General features: G+C 35.2%; 1 protein-coding gene across 2 annotated transcripts in view; it reads right to left on the minus strand.

Moving 5' to 3' along the window:
- PRKG1 (protein kinase cGMP-dependent 1) overlaps nucleotides 1-24,163 on the minus strand; it is a 1,272,686-nt gene that overhangs the window by 178,997 nt on the left and 1,069,526 nt on the right. For both annotated transcript variants that reach the window (XM_024121261.3, XM_024121260.3), the window contains exons 6-7: nucleotides 23,527-23,604; nucleotides 13,738-13,832 (exon numbers count right to left, since the gene is read on the minus strand). In XM_024121261.3, coding sequence (XP_023977029.1) covers nucleotides 13,738-13,832; nucleotides 23,527-23,604 — 173 coding nt within the window. The remainder of the gene's footprint in view (nucleotides 1-13,737; nucleotides 13,833-23,526; nucleotides 23,605-24,163) is intronic.

Below are 24,163 nucleotides of genomic sequence, written 5' to 3' on the forward strand. Positions count from 1 at the left end.
GAATTGGGAGACTGGGATTGACATGTATACACTGATGTGTATAAAATTGATGACTAATAAGAACCTGCTGTATAAAAAATAAATAAAATTCAAAAATGAAAAGGCAGCCTACTGAAGAGGAGAAGATGTTCGTAAATGATATATCTAATGTGTTAATATCCAAAATATTCTAAGAACTCATACAACTCAACATCAAAAAAAAACAATTCAACTAAAAAATGGTCAGAGGACCTGAATAGACATTTTCTCCAAAGAGGACATATAGATGGCCAAAAGACACATGAACAGATGCTCAACATCACTAAGCATCAGGGGAATGCAAATGAAAACCGCGAGTGAACATCTCATACCTACAAAAATGGTAATCATTAAAAGACAATAAATAAGTGTTCATGAGGATGTGGAAAAAATGGAACTCTCATGTACTGTTGGGAATGTAAATTGTAAAATCATTGTGGAAAACAGTATGGAGGTTCCAAAAAAAATTAAAAATAGAAAGAAAAAAAAGAAAAAATAGTGGAACTGCCATATGATCCAGCAATTTCATTTCTGGGTGTTTACCTAAAGAAAACAAAAACACTAATTGAAAAGATATATGAACCCCAATGTTCACTGCAGCATTATTTACAGTAGCCAAGATATGGAAGCAACCTGTGTCCTTTGATAGATGAATGGACAAAGAAGATGTAGTATATACATAAAATGGAATATTACTCAGACATAAAAAGAATGAAATCTTGCCATTTGCAACAACATGGATGAATCTGAGGGTATTAGGCTAAGTGAAATAACTCAGAGAGAGACTGACAAATACCATATGATCTTACTTACATGTGACAAATACCATATGATCTTACTTACATGTGGAATCTAAAAACAATACAAACAAACAAACAAAAACAGACTCATAGATAACAGAGAACAAATGGGTAGTTGCCAGAGGAGAGCGGAGTGGGAGGTGAAATAGGTTAAGGGAATTAAGAGGTACAAACCTCCAGCTATAAAATAAATAATCCATAGGGATATAATATACAGCATAAGGAATATAGTTAATAATATTATAATAAGTTTCTATGAGAACAAATGGTTACTAGACTTACTGTGGTGATCATTTCATAATGTATGCAAATGTCAAATCACTGTTTAGTACCCCTAAAACTAAAATACTAGTATGGTACATCAACTATGTTTCAACTTAAAAAAAAGTGTACATGTCTTTTTACCCTACCACTCCATCTCCCTTATCCTGCTCCCTTAAAGAATGGTCTAGAAGGGGATGCTTATGCTCCAGGTGGGCACATTCCCCTGACCCTGAAGACTCCTTTTCCTTTGGAAAGAGGTATAGCAGAGAAAGACCAGAATGGGAACAGCTAAAGCTCAGGACAGAGTAAGGATCCTACTTGCCTGGCCAGTGTTGTGGTGTTTGTGATATATTCGGATATGATGAATGAGAAAACAAATCCAATAGCATAAGTTACAGGTAAAGAAAAGATCTGAATTATGGTAGGAAAACTGATAAAAGAGAGAAAGGAATAAATGTGAGAAATACTGTGGAAAAATAGTCCATAAAATTTGGTGTCAGAATATGGAGGGAGAGCTATGTCATGTCACAGAGGTGGGGTGGGGCTTGCAGAGGTTGTCTTTAACTTTCACACCTGGGTGACTAGGGAAATACGGTATTTTTTTTAAACATCTTTATTGGAGTATAATTGCTTTACAATGGTGTGTTAGTTTCTGCCACTCTCTCACTTCGTCACGGCTTACCCTTCCCCCTCCCCATATCCTCAAGTCCATGCTCTAGTAGATCTGTGTTTTATTCCTGACCTACCCCTAGGTTCTTCATGACATCTTTTTTTCTTAGATTCCATATATATGTGTTAGCGTACGGTATTTGTTTTTCCTCCTTTTGACTTACTTCACTCTGTATGACAGACTCCAGGTCCATCCACCTCACTACAAATAACTCAATTTTGTTTCTTTTTATGGCTGAGTAATATTCCATTGTATATACGTGCCACATCTTCTTTATCCATTCATCTGTTGATGGACACTTAGGTTGCTTTAAGGGAAAGTAATACATTTGAGAGAAAGAAAGAAAAAAGCTAGTCAAGACTGCTCTGTCATAGTATTTGCCTATAAGTGTATCCAACTCTGTTCTTAAGGGAGACCCAGAGATCCATGATCCACTCTCTGAATCTTGAAATGAATAATAAAATCTATAAATATAAAATATCTCATCAATCACTTAAAGTTATTTCCCATTTCCACAAACATATAGTCTTGTTACTTTAAATAAAATCATTTGGCTAAGCAACTCTTTTCAGGATATTTAGACATTGCTAGAAGGAGAAATTGTAAGACATATTCCAATTCTTAATTACTCACTCTACTTTAGCAAATGGAAAATTAATGAAATTTGTTTTGGCTGGTGACAGAATAATTTATCCAGTCTTCTTTTGAATAAAAATACCAGTTAAAATAGAAATTAATAAAAATAAATATGGTCTATTGTAGTCTCATATGTGTGACATCTGGCTTATCCTCAGAACTCATGAGGTGCACATAGTGACGGAAAGCATATGTTATCACATAGTAGTATATGGATTGTGGATGTAGGAAGTTAAGAGAGATACAAAATATCAACTGCTTATAGTAAGTAGCAAAGGTTATAAAACACATTTTCTATCATTTCAAATTCTGATTATTCTGGGGTAGGTTTAAAAATAAAGAAACACACCTTTTATTTCCCCCCATATATTAAGAAAAATATATGATATTAAAAGTTCATAATTTTAAAATTCACAAATTTAAAAGTTAACATCAGGCACATGTTTTACAATTCTTGACTATTTGTGTTTGGTAACACAAATTAAAAAGCCTTAAAAAAAAAATCCATTTCTCCAGGATAGCAAATCCATGTTTCTAAGGGAAAAAAATACATATGGATGGGGGTGGTAGAAAACCGTTATTCTTGTTAAGGAATGTTTGTGGAAAATGTTGCTTTCAAACCAACATGTTTCCCCATATGGGGAGCAGGTTTGCAGCAAAAATGTTGTTAAGTAGACAGTGAGAGAGGCAGCCAGCCATCTGGGTAGCAGGCAACTGTCGACTACTGATGCTGAGGGCATCACTAAGCTCAAACACTCAGGAATAATCTAGAAAACAGGGGGGCAGCCATTACACCTTATAGGATAAACTCTTAATACCCACAGATATGCATTGTGGAATAGTTTTAGAAATGGTTCTACGGCCACTTAAAGGGAAAAGAAGAGTGACGGATAGGTCCATTTGCTCTAAAATCATTTCAATTGGCAATGGAAAACTAGAGCTTTCCGCCAAGATGAAACCACAAGTATTTTTATGCTAAGTGAGCCTCAATCATCTAAATCATGGGGATTGATAGAGGACAAATGTCTTGAGTATCTCAGGAGAGTATGAACTATGAGAAAATAGAAAAAAAAAAAAGCAGCTATATGCTTTTCTCCTGGGTACTGTTGTTATACCTAATTTGGATAGGAAAGGGCAACAGTAATAAAATTAAACTCCCAAGCACTTAGAACTCCCTAGGTTGTCCATTCTGTCCCCACCTGGTCACTGTGGCATGTAACTGCAGTATGGTCAACTGAAAAGGCAATATATCATGGGACCAAAGGGACTTGAGTTTGAACCCTAGCTTCCTGCTGACTAGCTCTCTGACTTTGTGCACGTCACTTAACCTCACTGAGCCTCAGTTTTCCCACATGCAGAATGGGGCTAATAATGATTGCTGTGAGTATGAAACAGAATAACATAGGTAGGAGTATTTGGCACAGTATCTTGGAGGGCAGAAATCAGTCTTATTTACCTTTAAACACCTCAGCATCAAACAGTAAACAATACATTTTTGATAAGAGTGACTAGACAAATTTAAGAGAGCAACATTAAAGTGCATGCTGTTTAAATTTAAAATCTTGTAGCATAACATACTGTAGTTACATATAGGCATACTGGTTTAACTGTCTTAATAAATAGTTTACCTTACATTTCCTAATGTGGAATGTGAGGATCACTGCTGCTTCAGATGACTTTAAGCAGTACAATAATAACCACTTTATATAAAATATATACTTTATTTTGTATATTATTTCTTTACTTAGTATTAAACTTATTTACCTAGATGTATAAATCCATATTTAAATGAATATTGTTCAGAAAAAGGCTGAAGTAGGGAATTAACTCAACAGCTTGGAAACATCCATTTCCTCTTGGAGAAGGCAAGGGTCTTTCCTCTTCCCTAGGTAAAAGCTGATCTGCTTTCTGTCACTATAGATTAGTTGGCATTTTCTAGATTTTATATAAATGGAAGTACACAGTATGTACTTTTTTAATCTGGTTTATTTCACTCATCACAATTACTGTGATATGCCTCTATGTTGTTGAATGTCAATATTTCACTGTTTTTATTGCTCAAAAGTACTTCAGTGTATGACTATACCATGATTTGTTTATCCATTCATCTGTTGACACACATTTGTTGTTTCAAGTTTGGGGATATCACAGATAAAGCTGTCATGAACATTTGTAGACAAGTCTTTTCATGAACATAAGCTTTCAGGTTGCATATAAATAGCTAGGAATGGGATGGATGAATAATGTGGCAGGTAATACGTTTAACTTTTTAAGAAGCTGCGAAACTGTTTTCAGAAGTGTTGGTTCCATTTTCGTCACTGCCCTCCCAGCAGTATATGAAAGTTCTACTTGTTCCACATCCTCTCCACCATCTTCTAAATTTTAGCCATTCCAATGTACATTGTGGTTTTAATTTGCATTACCCTAATGACAAATCATGGTGAGCAAATGTTCATGTGCTTATTTGTGGTCAGTTTCTCTTTATTGATGAAATGTCTGTCCAAATCATTTGCCTATTTAAAAATTGGGTTGTTTCCTAATTATTGAGATTTGAGATTTCTTTATATAGTCTGCAATCAAGGCTTTTTTGTATATATGATTTGCAAATATTTTCTCTGTCTGTGAAGAAAACATATTTTATTTTCCTACTCCTGATAGTGTTTTTAAAAGAACAGAATTTTATAATTTTAATGAAGTATATTTTCTTCTTTTATGGATTATGTTTAGGTAGTGTGTGTATGTGTACGTATGTGTGTGTGTATATATATATACATTCTTTGCCTAACCAAAGTTCACAAAATTTATCTCCTACATTTTTTTCCTAAAGATTTTATAGTTATGGTTTCACATTGAGGTCTATGATACATTTTAAGTTAATTTTTGTATATGGTGCAAGGTATAGAGCCAAGTTTTTAAAAAAAATTTAATGGATGTTTAGTTGTTTCAACACCATTTATGGAAAATGGTGAATGGCTGACCTTTCTTAACTGAATTGTCTTTGAACTGCCGTTGAGAATCAATTGACAAATGCTATGGACTGAACTGTGTGCCCCACTACCACCAATTCATATGATGAAGCCCTAATCCCCAGTATGATGGTATTTAGAGATGGAGCCTTTGGGAGATACCTAGGTTTAAATGGGGTCATAGGGTGGGGCCCTTATGACGGAATTAGTGCCCTTATAAGAAGTGACACCAGAAAGCTTGCACTCTCTCTCTCCATGTGCTCATGCTGAGGAATGGCCATGTGAGCACATAGCAAAAAGGCAGCCATATGCAAGCCATGAAGTGAGTCCTCACCAGAACCCAACCATGTAGGCACCCTGATCTCAGACTTCCAAACTCCAGAACTGTGAGAAAATAAGCTTCTGTTGTTGAAGCCACCCACTGTATGATATTTTGTTATGGCAGCCCAAGCTGACTAAGCCAGCAATATATGTATGGTTGATTTTGGAACTCTTTATTCTGTTCCACAGATCCATTTGCCTGTCTTGACATTAATACCACACTGCCATAAGTATTGTGGCTTTAAAATAAGTCTCAAAGTCTAGTAGGTTTAATCTTTTAAATTTCTTCTTTTCAAAATTCTTTTGACTACTCTAGGTCCCTTAAATTTCCATATGAATTTTAAAATCAATTTCTACAAAAAAGCTTGCTGGGATCTTGACTGGGATTTCACTGGATGTGTAGATCAATTGAGGAGAAAAATATTGAGTCTTACGATGCATGAAAATGTTGTAACAAATACAGTATATCTCAACATTTCTCTTGGAAATGTTTTATAGTTTTCAGTATACAGGTTTTATACATCTTTTGTCAAATTTATCTCCAACTACTTCATAATTTTAAAGCTATTATAAATGGTACTTTTTCAATTTTTGATTGTTTGTTGTTCGATTAAATTATGGATACCTATATGATTATTTATTGACATATTTGAACATGGCCCTGGGAAGGGGTGGTGATCTTGAAGCCCCTTAAATACTACTTGAAATGTCCTGGAACATGGGGTGAGACAATTATCACATAGCATATTTTCTGAAAGATCTCCCACTCCCATTTCATTGTATGAATGAGGAATGAGAACAATGTGAAGCCAAATACAGCTGGAAATGCTTGTTTCATGTGGATACAGTCTCAATCAGAATACATTACTAAATGTTACCTACAAAGATAATTTTTGGCAAGAATATTCAGATGGTTTTAAAACATTTTTTTCAGTCATCACAAGTGATTAGTGTAATGACAATGAATCTAATTAAAATCTTTATTGCCTGTCCAAAGTATGTTTGATAACAAGTAATTTTTCTTCTATACTGTATGAAGGAAAAATTAGGAAGCAATCATTTAGACTCAGAAAGAATAAAAATGACAGACACAAAATACTAGCCAAGTACATTAACAAGGAAATTAGCTTCAAATGACATATTTTTCTATCTGTTTTTGAAGAGATTTTCAATTTTACATTATATTTTCTTATCTTATGGCACCTGAAGGAAATTATCTGTCTGAATGACATGTTGGAGAATAACAATGAGGGACTGAATTGTTTTGTAAGTAGCTCAATTTCCACCACTGAAATGATCTTGTATTTAAGACAGCAGGGATAAAGAAAATATTTTATGGAAAAATACTAAGACTCTGTGATGTTCCCCAACCATCTACAAAAATCTGATCCCTTTTATATAAACAATCATTCAGGTAAGCAGGCCCAAAGCCTTCCTCCAGAAGAGAAGTCCTCTCTTATAGATCCTCTTGCATTTAACAGATGTTTTTAAAAAACAACCAATTTCCTAATGTATTTAAGACTAATGTATCTTGGGTTACTGATCAGTTACTGACAATTATAAAAGCTAAATCAACTTCTAGTGATATATCTGAGTCTACAGTGCACACTAAAACATTAACAAGATTATCAAGTAAATTCAAACAACAACAAAAATTGTTTTCTACAGCTAACTTTATATTCCAGGTAAAGGTATTCTTTGGAGAAGTCCAGAGAGCATGTGCTCAAATTTTGTTGATTAAATTCATTTTGTGTGTGTGTGTGTGTGTGTGTGTGTGTGTGTGTGTGTGTGTGTGTGTGTGTAGGCTAGGTCAAAGGTGTTCTCATACTACTATCTGTAATTTAGGATGTGTGTGCAGGAGGGGGTTGTGAATATGTTGGGGGGAGGGATGTGTAATTATATTTTGTATGCAATATAGCTTCTTCAAAACAAAGATATGATTTCCATAAATCTTCTGATGAGTTCCTTGACATCAGAGCTCAATGAGGTATTGTATCCTGGGCATCTTTATGTTAAGATAGGAGAGAATATGTCCATATCATAAGTGCCTACAGAACCACAGGTCAGCTTCTACATGCCTACACATTTGGGTTCTGTGCTGTGCTGGACTCCCAGGTTCTTACATCCCACTTGGGGCTTGTGAGTTTAATTATTCATCCATGGCAGGAGGAACTGTAATCATAAAAGATGATTCAAATGGCAAATGCCTAATAGCAAAATACATCATGGGGATTATGATGACATAAAAAATATCTTAGTATGACTAGAATATAGATCACGAAGCAGGCACATGGGTGATGAGACTGCAGTAGTAATATGGGAACAGATCTCACAACAAGGAGTGCCACAGACAGCTTTTGTGAAGGAAAATGATCTGAGGCTGGTTGTTTCAGAGACAGTTATGGATTGAATTGTGTCCCCTTCAAAGCTATGTCAACATCCTAAGCCCCCAGACCCATGAATGTGACCTTATTTGGAAATAGGGTCTTGGCAGACGTAATTGAGTTAAGATGATGTTATACTGGAATAGGGTAGGCCCTAAATGCAATGACTGGTATCCTTACAAGGAGAGAGAGATTTTGATACAGAGACACAGAGGGGAGACAGCCATGTGAAGAAGGAGACAGAAATTGGAATGATGAAGCTACCAGCCAAACCTATCAAGGATTGCTGGCAGCCTCCAGAAGCCAGGAGAGAGACATGGGACAGATTCTTCCCTAGAGCTTTTAGAGGACACATGGCCACGGTGACCCCTTGAGTTTGAACTTCTAGTCTGCAGAATTTAACAGTAATTTCTGTTGTTTTAAGACACTCAGTTTGTGATAATTTATCATGGCCACCTAGAAACTAATACCGTGAACTTATCATAGTGTGTGGAAATGGATGAGAGGTGAGCAAGACTGGACACAGAATGACCAATTAGAAGAACCAACAGCAAAATCCAGATGACAGAGCATTAATCAGAACTAATCAGAACAGTGGCAGTGAGAATGGCAAGACATAGGTGATGCTGAGAGTTATTTAGAAGGTAGAATCAATAGGATTAGTTATCAGTGATTAGGGAATTTTAGGAAAGAAAAGAGTCAGAGATAATTTCCAAATGTCTGGTTTGAGAAACATTTAGTGTGATAGGGATCACTTGAAAGGAAGACACTTGGTTGGGGGTAGAGAGAAAAATAAATTTAGCTTTGTCTTAGTGCCATTTGAAGTAACTAAGTGATGTCTAAGTGGACTTGCCTCACAGGAAACTGGGTCTGGAATTCAGGAAAAAGTTTTGGGATGACATATAAATATGATAATGATGCTATGACACTTCGTGATTCTCCCATAATATCATTTAGCACACTATTTTAATTTCCTGTTTATCTGTAAATCCTCAACAAGGAAGCAAGCTGAGACCAGAGAATTGAGCGAACTACTTCTTTTGATAACACTGCTCTCCTCAACAGGCCAACCTCAGATGTCCCTACTTGTCCCATCTAATGGATGAAGGAGTGATACTAATAAAGCAATTCTGGCTCTTCCCAGTCAAATGTGTAAAAAGAAGCTGGCCCTAAGTACTGACAGATTTTGGGCTTTGGACCTTAGCCACAAATCCAGGACAACAGGGGAAAAAAATCCCAGTAGACATTCTGTTACACTTTACATAGATAATCCATTATAATCCTCATAAGAATAATTTTCACTAAAACCATATTAATTATAATCCCCACTACAAAAGACAAAGAAACAAAAGAAGAAAAACCCTAAAAGTCTCAGGTGCAGGAAATAGAGAGGAGTCCTAAGGTTAGAGAAATGAGCTGGAGCTTGGCAGGAGAGCTCATGAAGGGCAGGTGAAGAAGTCCTGCTATGACCCTATCAAGACAGCAGCTGGCCTGTCCCTAGATTCTTCAGAACCTTTTTTTTTTTTTTTTTTTTTTTTTTAACGTGGGGCAGGACAGGAGTAAACACACAGACGTAGAGAATGGACTTGAGGACACGGGGAGGGGGAAGAGCCAGCTGGGACAAAGTTAGAGAGTGGCATGGACATATATACACTACCAAATGTAAAATAGATAGCTAGTGGGAAGCAGCCGCATAGCACAGGGAGATCAGCTCGGTGCTTTGTGACCACCTAGAGGGGTGGGATAGGGAGGGTGGGAGGAAGACGCAAGAGGGAGGGGATATGGGGATGTACATATATGTATAGCTGATTCACTTTGTTATAAAGCAGAAACTAACACACCATTGTAAAGCAGTTATACTCCAATAAAGATGTTAAAAAAAAAAAAGCAGCTGGGATGGAGCCGTTTATAAGTCCTAGAGTATTTCTTCACACAAAACACAAGCTTTAGAAATAACTCTCTATGTTGTCCCAGGTAAGCAACAAAGAGGTTTGCCCTGAGAGAAACAGAAACCCAAGCCTTGCAACTGAGAGATATGAATTCTTTCTTTCCTATCTTTATGGTACAGGGACAGGATGGTGATAGTGGGGAGAGAAAGTACTTGGGGAGGATACAAAAGAGGCTTGAATTGTATCTTTAATATTTTATTTCCAAATAAATAAATGAGTATTAATAAGATTCAAATATTGCAAAATATTAGAATGTTGCTGCATCGGCAGGCGGACTCTCAACCACTGCGCCACCAGGGAAGTCCTGTTATATGATTTTATGTGCTATCATTTTACTAATTAAAAAAAATAAACAGGTTAAAACATGTTAATTAACTTGCCCAGATACAGTCCACGAGAGGAGAAGCTATGGAAATACAGACTTCTAATACCAAAGTCTGTTAAACTGACTTGGCTTATTCATTTTTGCATTAACAAGGAAGGGCCTAACATGTGGCCAAGGTGTTCAGAATGATAGACAACAGCTGGGATAGTTCCTGGAGGGAGGGGCCCTGCTGACAGAGGTCTGCTATCAAATGCCACCAATTCAACAGGGTGGCCCAGGGCCGCATTTGGCACGTGACCTAAGGAAACTTAGAGATCATCTACTTCAACTGGTTCAGTTTACAAATTCAGAAACAGACCCAGAGAGATTAACTGGCTGGCTTAGTGAGTGGATGATTCAAAATCTAATGCTATGTCAATTATACCAGGTGCTCTAAACTGTAGTCAAGAAGTAGCAGAACAGTCTTGGGAATGGGGATGATGATGACGATAAATAAAAATAAACATGATGGTGGTGGCAACGAGTACTTCTGAAAAGAGTAAAACATTTTGCCCTCTCTCTGGTGTGGAAAAACCATTATCACAGAAAAAAAAAAAAATAACGCTTAAGCCAACAATCCTGAATAATTCGTTTCATGTCAACCAAAAAAAATGAAAGCAATAAATAAACCAAATTTTTCTAGTAATGAGATGCTATTGGTTAGTGAACGTTAATAATGTAGATTATAGGAAAGTTAGATTTATGACTATGGTCTCCTTCTAACAAGGAAATGAATCTTGTTAATTCTAGAGGCAGAACTACATAGTGGAGTTCTGGAGTTTGGTTACTGAGGTTACATTTCAGCTCTGTCATTCAATTATATACTGTGTGTATTTAATCAATACTAGTATTAGGCACCCTCAAATTTAAAAAGAATGGTCAAGGATTGATTTCAATATTATCAATTTGTCAATATTTTAATGATCTGCTGAACATCCTCAGGAAAACAAAAATTCCCAGTACATATAAATTTTAGTTGTGAGAAAACAACAATCTGAAATGCCGTGTTATGTCCACATAGAGAATGCTGACTATAAAATTTGTCTTCCAAGGATAAAAATTGTAAGGTTTCCAAAGAAGCATAGCTATTACTCACAAGGATATACATGGTTGCTCAAAAGACTTTATATCCTAAAATTACATACATTTTAAAGTTATTTGTAGGGAAACAAGTGAAACAAATCAATCTGATTTGTGAAAAGTCAGAATTTCTTGTGTGAAACATTGAAATTCAAAGAAAAGATAAAAAAAACATAGAGACACACAGTGAAAAACAGGTTAATGACTAGAACATCAAAACATTAAAATGTCAAAAAAAATCAAAACAAGCAAATAACAAGGTTAAAACTAACAGGCTTCCTTTGTTGGAATCTAGTTACAGAGTTTTTAAAGAGGCATATCTATTGATATAAATCACAAAATGGCAACTCACAGGTCAAATCGTTTGCAGAAATGTTTGCTAGCAGAGCTTTTTTTTTTTTTAAATCAAGTTACAAAATCACATATTTTTTTCAGAACCCAGTTTTTTTCTGTGTTTCTTAAAAAAAAAAAAACAGCATAGCAATGAGCTGGAGCTCAGTAACTGATGTACTCAATTGTATAAGTCTTTCTAGTTTGCCACCAGTTTTACTCAACTTATTTTTACTCACTGACATTGGGTTGGCCAAGAAGTTCGTTTGGGTTTTTCTGTAACGTTATGGAAAAACATTTTGGCCAACCCAATACATTACCAGCCTGCCCCCTGTAGTCAAGTGAGTTCATAAGCCCTTATGCTCCATCAAACTAACTCAAGTCATGAAAGTGATCAATTGCAGAAAGGACTGCAAGATTGGGGATCATCAGGGAGCTTCATTGGTTCACTCACTCATTCATTCATTCAATAAATACACGTTGATTTCAAAAGTGCCAGATACTGAGCTCTAATCAGCATATAAGTATTTGGGATTTCTTTGCATCAAGATAATAGGCAGACATAGATCTGGATGTGTACCAAGATGTATGTGATAGAGCTGAGGACAAAACAATGGTGAATTTTAGGAAATGAAATAAGAAATTCTAAAAAGTGCTAACAATTCGCTAATAATTGCAAGGGTCTCAAAGGATGGGGATTCTAAAGAAGGAAGGGGTGGTCAACAGTGTAAAACTATGGCTGAGCAGTGATGTTAAATGAAGACAGAAAAGAAAGACAATTCTATGATGTAAGTAGCAAATCCCTGGTGACGTTTAAGAGGGCACACATAGAGTAGGCTGATAAAGCCAGGTTGAGTGGTGAGATGAGCATAAAGGGCATGAGAAAGAGAGATGGAGGTAGGTTGGGGGGTAGGTAAGATGGAAAATGGTGAGGGTGGGGTGAAGAGAAGGCCAGTGAAGAGGACTCAATGTGTGCAAAAGAGAGATTTGGCACCAGACAGTTCACAAGAATAACCATATGCTAGAATGAATTCAATCTAGACATAATACCATTAACTTAAATTTTGATATCAGAGCAAAATTTAGTAACTTTGCTGTAAACCATATCCCCAAGTTCACTTCCTGGGACACATTCTGGGAAGGTGTTTTCACTCTAAACCTTTCTTTAGTTAGCACCAAAATTCACCGACAATAAGCTACTAAAGAAAATCTGTCAATTCTCAATTATGTTTTATTTTCTGGTGTTCCACTTGTGATCTCAATCAGAAATGACTGAAATGTTTCTGGTTCTTTGGCTCTGCTGGAAATGACATTTTCCACAGAGGCATCTAATCTTGGACCAATGAAATCAGGTGATATTATTCTCCAGAATCCTCTACATATATAATAATCAAGAGAGAGAAAGATTAAAGTACAAATGGTATGTAAAATGCCTTTTGAGCCCATCCACAGTGAATCTGGATGTGATTTACCCTCACTTGCACCTCCCACTTCCACCTCCACTACCGTAGCTAGTGATGAAAATCACCACCCAGAGGTGAATCCCAGAAAGGCTTCATTGCCTTTTGATGTATTGTTTGTACAATCAGGTTTAGAGATGTCAAAATTCTCAACCAATCATCCTCCTATGATTCTGAGTAAAACTGTTGTACAAAGTAAGCTTAGCAGAGACTTCTCACTCTCTTTTAGAGTATTTATAGAGATTATAATTAAGGAGAATTTTTCCTATTGATATAAAATTATATAAAATGATTGATTACAGATGTTAACCACTCAATTCCATAGCCTACCCAAATAGATTCTAAGTCCAGCTGGAAATAAATAAAATTGATCGTCAAGGGTCTGTGTCGGACGGTAGAATAAGCACTAAACACCCTATTGTGCTAGAAGCTCAATATGTAAGACAAATTTATGTAGTATTCAACCAAAATCTTTGTAACATGTGATCTACTTACCCCTGCAAGGCTTTCTCTCCAAACCAATCTCCTTTTCCTAAGGTTCTAAGAAAGACTGGGTCTTCACTTGGCGAGTCTTCACGAGTGACATTTACCTAGAAAGAGAAACAATGAAAGTCTGTATCCACTGCATACACACTGGATGATCAAACAAACACTGGTTAATGATGTTCGTTCCATTTCTTATTTCTTTTTTTCTTCTTTTTTCCAGCACGCGGGCCTCTCACTGTTGTGGCCTCTCCCGTTGCGGACCACAGGCTCCGGACGCGCAGGCTCAGCGGCCATGGCTCACAGGCCCAGCCGCTCCGCGGCATGTGGGATCCTCCCGGACCGGGGCACGAACCCGTGTCCCCTGCATCGGCAGGTGGACTCTTAACCACTGCGCCACCAGGGAAGCCCTATTTCTTCTTTTTTAAAACGTATTTTCATGGAGAAAAAGTACATTACCACTAAAGGGGCCAAAGAATAATATTGCAACTTCACATGCACCCCAAGAAGTAATCTCCATGTATTTTGTTATACTTTCAAGTTGTTGTCCAGAAATAATAAATTATTCAGAAATTTGAATTTCACTCAAATCCTCAACTCTATTCCCACTTCCAACTTTCTATGAGGCAATCACTATGATGGATTTAGTGAGTGTTCCTCCAGTCTTTTTTTCTGTGTTTATATGCATGTGTTTTTAAAATATATGAATAGCATAATAGTCTGAATCATTCTGTGACTTACATTTTTTCTCTTATCATTATTTTAATTATTTATTCCATGCTATTATATATAAATCTAGTTCATTCGTTTTAATGTTTTAGTGTCTTCTTCCATCCTATATTTATTTATCAGTTTCCTTGCAGATGGACGTTTATACTGTCGCCATTTTTTGGCTTCGCTTAACATCTTTCTATACACCTCTCTACATGTACATCCCAGTTTCCCTAGGACATGCCTATCTCTTTGCCAAGAAGAATCCAGCCTTCATTCAAAGGCCAGTCACGTTTCCATGAAGACTTCCTGCAGGTCTCTACCTGACTACTGTCCTCATGATCCATATGTTTCATTCAGCAGGATTTTCTTTTTTTTTTTGGGCGGTACGCAGGCCTCTCACTGCTGTGGCCTCTCCCGTTGCGGAGCACAGGCTCCAGACGCGCAGACTCAGCGGCCATGGCTCACGGGCCCAGCCGCTCCGCGGCATGTGGGATCTTCCCGGACCGGGGCACGAACCCGTGTCCCCTGCATCGGCAGGCGGACTCTCAACCACTGCGCCACCAGGGAAGCCGCAGGATTTCTTTTTTTGAAGATATATAAATTACATATGTGTCTTTATTTTACCATAATGAATAGTATGCTCTTCAAAGAAATGGGCATTTCTTTGATATTCTCTGTAATTTATAGTAAGTACTCAATAAAGAGTAGTAAATTGCATGAACAGAAAAGCTTCATTACTAACAAGATATCTCCGCCCATATAGGACTTGGGAGTTGGGTAATAGTCCATTGAAAGCAAGTAATAATGTATTTGTTGAATGAATGAAGACATAAATGTAGTAAGTTGTACCTTTGTGTTAATTCACTTCCCCCTAAAGCTCTACAAATATAACACTGGCTACATGTCATCTAAAAAGTTTAAATAGTTAAAATTCACCTACCTGGAAAATGAAATGAAGTAGAAAAACTAATTTCTTGAGACAATACCAGACACTTAAACATATTTAAAAAGACTATGCTTCAGGTTTCTGAATTTAGAGACTGGATGTCAAAGACCAGAATTTTTATAAGTATTAAAAAGGTCTATGCAAGGTGGAGGGAATTCAATTATTACTCTCCACTGACCCATTTGATTACTCCTCCACATGGTGTTTCAAAAGCATGGAAATGCAGTTTTTAACACTTAACCACTGAGCTATATCAGAGATACTCATTTGCACATTAATGAGGCTTTCACAGATGTGAATGGAAATATACTAGCCCAGTGATTCTCAAACTGTGTGTGTGTGTGTGTGTGTGTGTGGTGGGGAGAGGGGGCCTGAAGTCTTGTTTAAAATAAAGGTTACTGAACTCTTATTCCTGAGGTTTTGATTGAATGGGTTTTGGAAATCTGCATTTCAAAAGATTAATGTGGGTGATTTAGACGCAAATGTTCTACAGACCAGCCTTTAACAAACAATGATACACTGTTTCATTTCTGAACCTCAGTTTTCTTATCTGCACAATGAGACAACTCAACAAAATTACTTCTGTCAGTCCTCCTGGCTGTTAAAAAAAAGTCATGGATTAAGGTGTAATATACTATAACTTAAGCTCATTAATTCAAATTAGATATAAGGATACATGTAACTGTACATTTGCCATTTGGGTAACAAAAAAGATTATAAACTCAAAATGGCAGATTTACGCAAGCCATGGAGAAATTTTGGTGGGTTTTGAAATGTTCTTAAAAAATATGTTACTGAAATGCAGTAAGAGACATAAAAAAACGGGTCACCTACGGAATAAATCACTTTCTGCTTATATGATAAATATGAGGAAAAATCTATCTCCTATAGTTCATATATGTGAAAAAACAAGCAGCTCAAATGTGTGTGTGTGTGTGTGTGTGTGTGGTGGGGAGAGGGGGCCTGAAGTCTTGTTTAAAATAAAGGTTACTGAACTCTTATTCCTGAGGTTTTGATTGAATGGGTTTTGGAAATCTGCATTTCAAAAGATTAATGTGGGTGATTTAGACGCAAATGTTCTACAGACCAGCCTTTAACAAACAATGATACACTGTTTCATTTCTGAACCTCAGTTTTCTTATCTGCACAATGAGACAACTCAACAAAATTACTTCTGTCAGTCCTCCTGGCTGTTAAAAAAAAAAGTCATGGATTAAGGTGTAATATACTATAACTTAAGCTCATTAATTCAAATTAGATATAAGGATACATGTAACTGTACATTTGCCATTTGGGTAACAAAAAAGATTATAAACTCAAAATGGCAGATTTACGCAAGCCATGGAGAAATTTTGGTGGGTTTTGAAATGTTCTTAAAAAATATGTTACTGAAATGCAGTAAGAGACATAAAAAAACGGGTCACCTACGGAATAAATCACTTTCTGCTTATATGATAAATATGAGGAAAAATCTATCTCCTATAGTTCATATATGTGAAAAAACAAGCAGCTCAAAGAGCAAGAATAAAAGTTCTCCTTTAAAGTTGTAGTTTCCACAGTTTTTCTTTATATATATAATGAATCATTCTAAATACGCACAGACACCAGTCATGGACATTTGCATCTTTAATTCTAAAAAAAAAATTCAAGGTAGAAAAAGTTATATATACAGATATAGCTTCTCTAACCTTGACCTGTATACATAGTCTTTTCACCTAAACCATAAAGTACTTTATGATCCACAATGCTGTGGAAGGGAACTAGCTACGGAGCCTTAAAGGTAATATTTAGTCTATTTGAACCCATTACCCCACCACCTCGCCCGAAAAATGGGAGGGATATCTCATATGGATGTACTTGTGCGCTGTGTGTGAATTAAATGAGAACATCAATGAAAAGCATCCTCTTAATTTTGAGTGCCCCCCAAAGTTGGTTCTTTTTTCCTTATTTTCCCCTTTGTACCATTTCTCTCACTTACTACTTCAGAAATTCCATGCATTTGATTGCAATTATTCCAAATCTCTACCATTGCTCTTGTTGCCCTAAAACGCTATTTAGAACTTCAACTACTTTTAGTTCCATGTAGATAAAAAAGAAGGTGTTTATAATCATTTTACTTGTCTATATATTAATTTTTCTATAAAACATATGCATGGTATTGTAATTTTAAGATTTGGAACTATTTTTTAAATTATATATATATATAATTTTTAAAATTAAGAATCAAAATAGAAATTAGATATTTTAAATGGGACACATAAAATTAATCTTTAATACCAAAATCTTCAATAAACAATATCAATGTGCTCAACCAACATGTTTAACCAAACACAATTCAAAAACAAAATAAAATGTTTTAGTACAGATTCAACAGGTTTTATAAGCAAAGTGATGTTTATTGTAAAGAAACATGGAAATCAGAGATGTGTTGGGCAGACCCAGCTGGAGAATAGGGTTGTCCGGTGAACATCTTCCTACCTGTGTAGTTAATAGATTATAAAAATGAGGAGTTCCCAAATCAAAGCATCTCCCCTTTCAAACAATGTTCTACACACATTGCTCAAAAATTGGCCCTGTTATTCCAAAAAAAAAAAAAAAAGTTCCCTAATGTAGAAAAACACTTTTAGGAGCTGTATCTGATAGTTTGGGGCAGGTACAGTGAAAGACTATTTTTCTGAGCTTGACGTTTGCCTGCATTCCTTTAGTCGTTAGTTAAATTCAGGATGGCTCAGACCTATGACTCCCGAGTCTTGTTTGACAACTGAACCTTTTGTGCAACACAGGAATGAATTAGAATCTCTCTCACCATGTGTCCACTGCCGTCCCCCAAAACATCTCTGGTGAATCTTATGTTCGTGATTCTCTTTCTGGTACTTCTACTTTAATGAGTGTGTGTACATGCACTCACATGAACCTCATTCCATGCATAAATACCATATATTTTCCTGGTTTGAAACTTTATATAAATAATATCATACCACACATATCCTTCAACTTGTTTCTTTTGATCAGCATTGTATTTGAGATTTATCCAATTCATCCATGTTAATATATGTAACTGTAGTTCATTTCCTGTTTGTATACTATGCCATTATATGAATATTATATAGTTCATTGATTCTTCTCTATATGTAAATGTGGGATTCCTCCAGGTTTATTGTTATTATATATTAGTCTGTTGTGCTATTAACAACATTACTTATGAACATTTTTGCGTGTTTTGTGGTGTCCATGGGTGTTTCACTAGGATCAAAACTTACGAATGAAAATCAAGGTTATAAAGTATACGCATCTTCAATTTTACTAGGTATTGACTCAGTCTTGGTACAAAGATGTCACATCAAGTTATATTTCTACCATCGGTGGATGAAAGTTCATATTGTACTATAGTGTCATCAACACTTGATATTGTCAGACTTTGATTTTTTTTGCCAAAAAGGTCAATATTATATGGCATTTCTCTGATTATTAATAAAAGTAGGGTATTTTTCATATTATTTTATGGGTCAGTTGTATTTCTTTTTTGTGATTTTTTTTGCCTATTTTTCTGTTGAATTGTCTTTTTTTATTGATTCATAAGACGGTAGTTCAGCTTTTCACTGTATTTATGATGTCTTGCCAAAGCTATTAATTTCAATGTAATCATATGTAACCACATTATCCCTTATTGTTTGTAATTTAAAATTCTCATTTAATAAAATTTTTCCTATCCCAACATGACAGAAGTATCCTCCTAATTGTCTTTTGATTTTTTTTCTAATTTTTTCTTTTGCATTTAGGTCTGGAATTGACCTTATTTGTAGTGTGAGGTCAGGATCCAATTTCATATATCTCCCTATGGATAACTAATTGTTTTGGAATATGCATTGCCCATGCTCTCCTAACTCAAGTTTCCATAGATCTTGGACCTTTATTTGAGCTCACTAGTCTCTTATTCTGATATATTTATCTAGTTCTTAGCAGAATTAAGACATTTTCTTCTTTACCTTATAATAAGTCTTTATATCTACTGAAGTAATTCTCCCCAATATATTCTTCTTCCTTTCAAATGTTTTAGCCATTTTTGTCTTTTGCTCTCCATTCTAGTGTCCTTTTTTATCATTTAAAAATTTCTTATACAATTTTTAAAGGTTACTTTCCATTTACAGTTATTACAAAACACTGGCTATATTCCCTGTGTTGTACAATACATTCTTCAGCCTATCTTACACCCAATGGTTTGTACTTCCCCTTCCCCTCCCCTACATTGCCCACCCCCGACTTGTAACTAATAGTTTGTTCTCTATATCTGTGAGTCTGCTTCTTTTTTGTTACATTCACTAGCTTATTGTATTTTTTAGATTCCACATATGATATCATACAGTATTTATCTTTCTCTGACTTATGGCAAAATTTCATTCTTTTTTATGGCTGAGCAGTATTCCATTGTGTGTGTGTGTGTGTGTGTGTGTGTATACATAAATATATATATACACACACAATACATCTTCTTTATCCATTCATCTGTTGATGAACACTTAGGTTGTTTACATGTCTTGGCAATTATAAGTAATTCTGCTATGAACATTGGCGTGCATGTATCTTTTTGAATTAGTGTTTTGTTTTTTTTCGGATATATACCCAGGAGTAGAATTGCTGTCCTACGGTAGTTCTATTTTTAGTTTTTAGAACCTCCATACTGTTTTCCACAGTGGTTGCACCAATTTACACTCCAACCAACAGTGTACAAGGGCTCCCTTTTCTCCTTGCGAGCATTTGTTATTTGTAGACATTTTGATAATAGCCATTCTGATAGGATGTGGCTACTGAGAAGCTGAATATTTTGTTTAATTTAATTTAGTTAATTTTAATTTAGTGACTTGAGACTAATGGCTACCATGTTAGGTTGTGAAGATATAGAATAGTTCCATCAAAAGAGGAAAAAGTACTGAACAATGCTGATCCAGCTAAGCTTATATTAATTTTAATAATTTACCTGTCTACATAAAAAAACTCAAACTAAAATCATACCACCTGTAAATAATTACTGTTTATTTCTTCATTTCCAAACATTATATCTTTTTCTTGACTTACTGCAATGGTTGGGGTGTTCAGTTACACAGTGAACAGAAGTGGGGATAATGTGCATGTTCGTTCTTGAAATGAAATGATTCATGTTTCACTCTGATATTATATATTTTATATATATATATATATAAAATGTCACACACAAACAAAATTTCCATAAGAGCGTACTTCCCATATTCAGCAACACTGATTATTGTGGTAAGCCCATTTGTTTAAGCAACATGCTTAAGCCCTTGTTGATTCTAAGCAAAGCCATGTGGTTTTAAGTGGCATTTAATGAACAAGAATTTTTGAAATACTTTTTTGTAATGGTAGCATACAAGATAAGTTAAATAGAATCAGAAAATCAAAATGCTTTTGAATTATTATTGAAACTGTGAAATTTTGTTGACCAATCTTATTCAATTTTGGTTCCACTTACTTATGGAGAGATTTTTTTTTTGATGCAACACAACTAGAGGGACATAGGCATAAAGTTTTAGCAGAGATATTTTTCATGCTTAATTATGAATCCTTGAGTGCTTTATGGTTCACTGTTGGGGGGAACAAGTCAGGTTTCCAGGCAATTGGAATGGACTGATTAAAGTATAAAGAACTAACTCAGCTTCTACCTGAGGCAGAACTAGGTACTCTAAACATCACTGAAGCATTCTGCCCAAGTTTTAGAAAAATGAGTTTGTATAGCTTTAATGGGGAAAAAACAAATATTTCCAAGTTTATTTTATAATGCTTTTCTCTTTGTGTGAATGTGCTTTATAGAAAAATAAAAACTGTTTTACTCTTAAATAAGTGAACTTGAACAAGGGGAAATCCATTTGTAGTTGTACAGCCCCTGTTGTGTGTCTCTTTCTCACATTTTCTAAGGAAAAGCCAGGCTGGTGGTAACAAAGAAAATATCTTTGTCAGAGTTATCCTTTATAAATTCTTAAATGTCAATGAAAACAAGGTGACATCTGTACACCTAAAACAACACACATAATTTTAGAAAATTTCGATTCTACAACTTATTTGCCTGCTCACCTGAACCTACTCTCATTCTCTTATCATTTTCTATTCCTTTCTATTGGGACTTAAGTGTGTTCACCTTCTGCTTCTTAAAACTTAACATAGTAACTCCAATACATTAATATTAGAATTCACATAATTAACATACTAAATCAATCATATATTATTATATAATTAGTATAATTAAGAATCATGGCAGCTAAGTTGTATGACCTAAAAAAGAAGGTTAGGAAAAATCTATGCCTGGCTTAAAAAAAAAAATCTTGGATGCATCAAAAAATTCTAATATATTCTTACTACTTCTCTCCCAGAATCCCTACAGTGGTCTGAAATACTGCCAAGGGAATCAGTTCCTCTGGTGTAATATCCATGCTATTTCTATGTATACATATTATAAAACTCATAAAATAGCACCACAAATGCACCTGTCTTCAGCTGAAACTGGTTACAAACCACAACTTCTTTTAGGCAGTGCTGGAATTTGCAGTAGTTTGGTAGTCACAAAAGCCTGTCAGAAATTCATCTTAATGGATAAACATATCATTCCATGAGAGCAAAGAATTAGCAATATAATATAAAAAAATAAACCTAGGATTGCCAGGGCAAAAAGCCTCCCTGTGACCCATAAAATAATTTACATCCATGAGGGTTTTCAGTTCTTCCGTCAATATTAAGAACAAAGCAATAAATGGTAAGCTCTAACAATTTATATATAAACCTCAAAATCTTAACATTTCTTATCCTCTAACATTGGAAAATACAAGGTATAATTTTACCCATAACTGTGGTCAGATGTCACTTCATGTTACTTTTTAGGACGCCAGTACCTGACTTCTATTTCTATGCCAGGCTTTCTGATATCAGTCAAAAGAACAGGTATGAAAAAGTATAAATATTGTTTTCTTCCCTTTAGTGGGATATGCCACTGGTGTAAACATTGACATATTCACATATAAAATTCACAATTAGTCCAAAGAGAATTCTCTAAAATGTGATCCAACAAAATCTATAATCTTTCAACATATCCTGTTCACGGTGGCTCTGTTAATTTCTCTTGCCTATTTTACATGAGCCATAAAGTCAGTCATATTTGTTAAATGAGAAGAAATAAATTTACTTATTTTTTTAAAGGGATAATTATAAAAGTGAAAACTGCCATATAAATCCCCTTGTACCTGCATTTCCTTCCCAGTGTTTTACTTTACTTAGTACTTATAACTTCTTTTTAAGGATCACTTACTGTAAAGCAAAATAAGTTCAAATCACATTGCACATAGTGAAATGACACTTAAATGCAAAAATGATTAAGACTTTTCTGTTGAAAGGAATTTAAGGTATTTTTAGCAATATAATATTAAAGTATTAATCTACATGTCTTCATTTTCCAATTCTCTCAATTTCATAACTGGGTTTTTAAAAATTATTATTTATAATATTAGACTTTAAAAAATATGTAAGGAATAAATTATGATTTTTTATGTCCCTGTCTACCCTATATTTACCCCTTCCCCTATACTTAACAACTTCTAATAATTTCTTAGTATCCATTAAATATTTCTTTATGAAGATACAATGAAACATGAATATATTTACTTCCTGATTGGCCTCAGAGTGTTAAATAACTTGCCTAGGGAGTACTAAAACTAGTAAGTTTCATAGCTGGAGTCAAACTTGGGCCACCTGATTTGAAAGTCCAGATATTTAATTATTACAATATTATTGCTCCTAATGACTGGATGGATTTATTTTTTCCTGTTAAAGATTTTTTTAAGCAACCTTAGTCTTTTCTTTTTTAATTATTATGGAAAATTTTCCATTTATGCAGACATATCAGTGGCATCTAGCATCATGATTATTATACTATAGAACAAAGGCTGTTTGTTGGTCTTCAAAGTTATACTTTTTCTTTTTTCTTCCACATTTTCAGGAGATACATTCTCAAATATTTATCAGTTTCAGAAAAGAAAAAACTTCAAACAGCTCAACACCCTGCACATGTGCTCCTCCACCGGTTGCTGATGAGCCCCAGGCTCCCCTGTGCATCTCTCTCTCATGCTACCAGGGCTTACCTTTCCTTTGCTGATGATAAAGAAGGTGTCCCCTCTTGCACCTTGCCTGATGATATATTCCCCATTTTCATAGTGGGTCTAAAAAACAGAAACAGTAACAGAAAAAAACATTAAAAAAGAAGTAATTTACTAAACAGCTCAACCTCTTCAAATATTAGCACCTAAGGGATGGAATCACCCTCATGGTGTTGTACCCGAGCTTAGAATCCATCATTATTTAAAAATGAATAATAGTCAGTGAACACAGTAATTACAAAGAAATCTATCCTCCTCACTTTAAAAACTATTTTGTTAGTGCCATTTTTCTGGGTAATTATATTCATATCTTTAAATTCATTCATTTTAATAGTTGGAGGAAAATATTCTTTTCTCCCATCAACTGAGCATGAAATAAAACAGCAGAACTGATAATTAAACATATCTTTCTGTATTATTTGTCATTCTCATTTGGTTTTAGTATTCCTGTAGTGACAGAAAAAAAAAAAAAAAGGCTGAGAAAGTACTGTGGCATGTAGCACTTTTTTTTTTTTTTTTTTTTTTGCAGTACGCGGGGCTCTCACTGTTGTGGCCTCTCCCGTTGCGGAGCACAGGCTCCAGACGCGCAGACTCAGCGGCCATGGCTCACGGGCCCAGCCGC

The sequence above is a fragment of the Physeter macrocephalus genome, chromosome 20 (genome assembly GCF_002837175.3).
Source record: "Physeter macrocephalus isolate SW-GA chromosome 20, ASM283717v5, whole genome shotgun sequence".
Taxonomy (NCBI): domain Eukaryota; kingdom Metazoa; phylum Chordata; class Mammalia; order Artiodactyla; family Physeteridae; genus Physeter; species Physeter macrocephalus.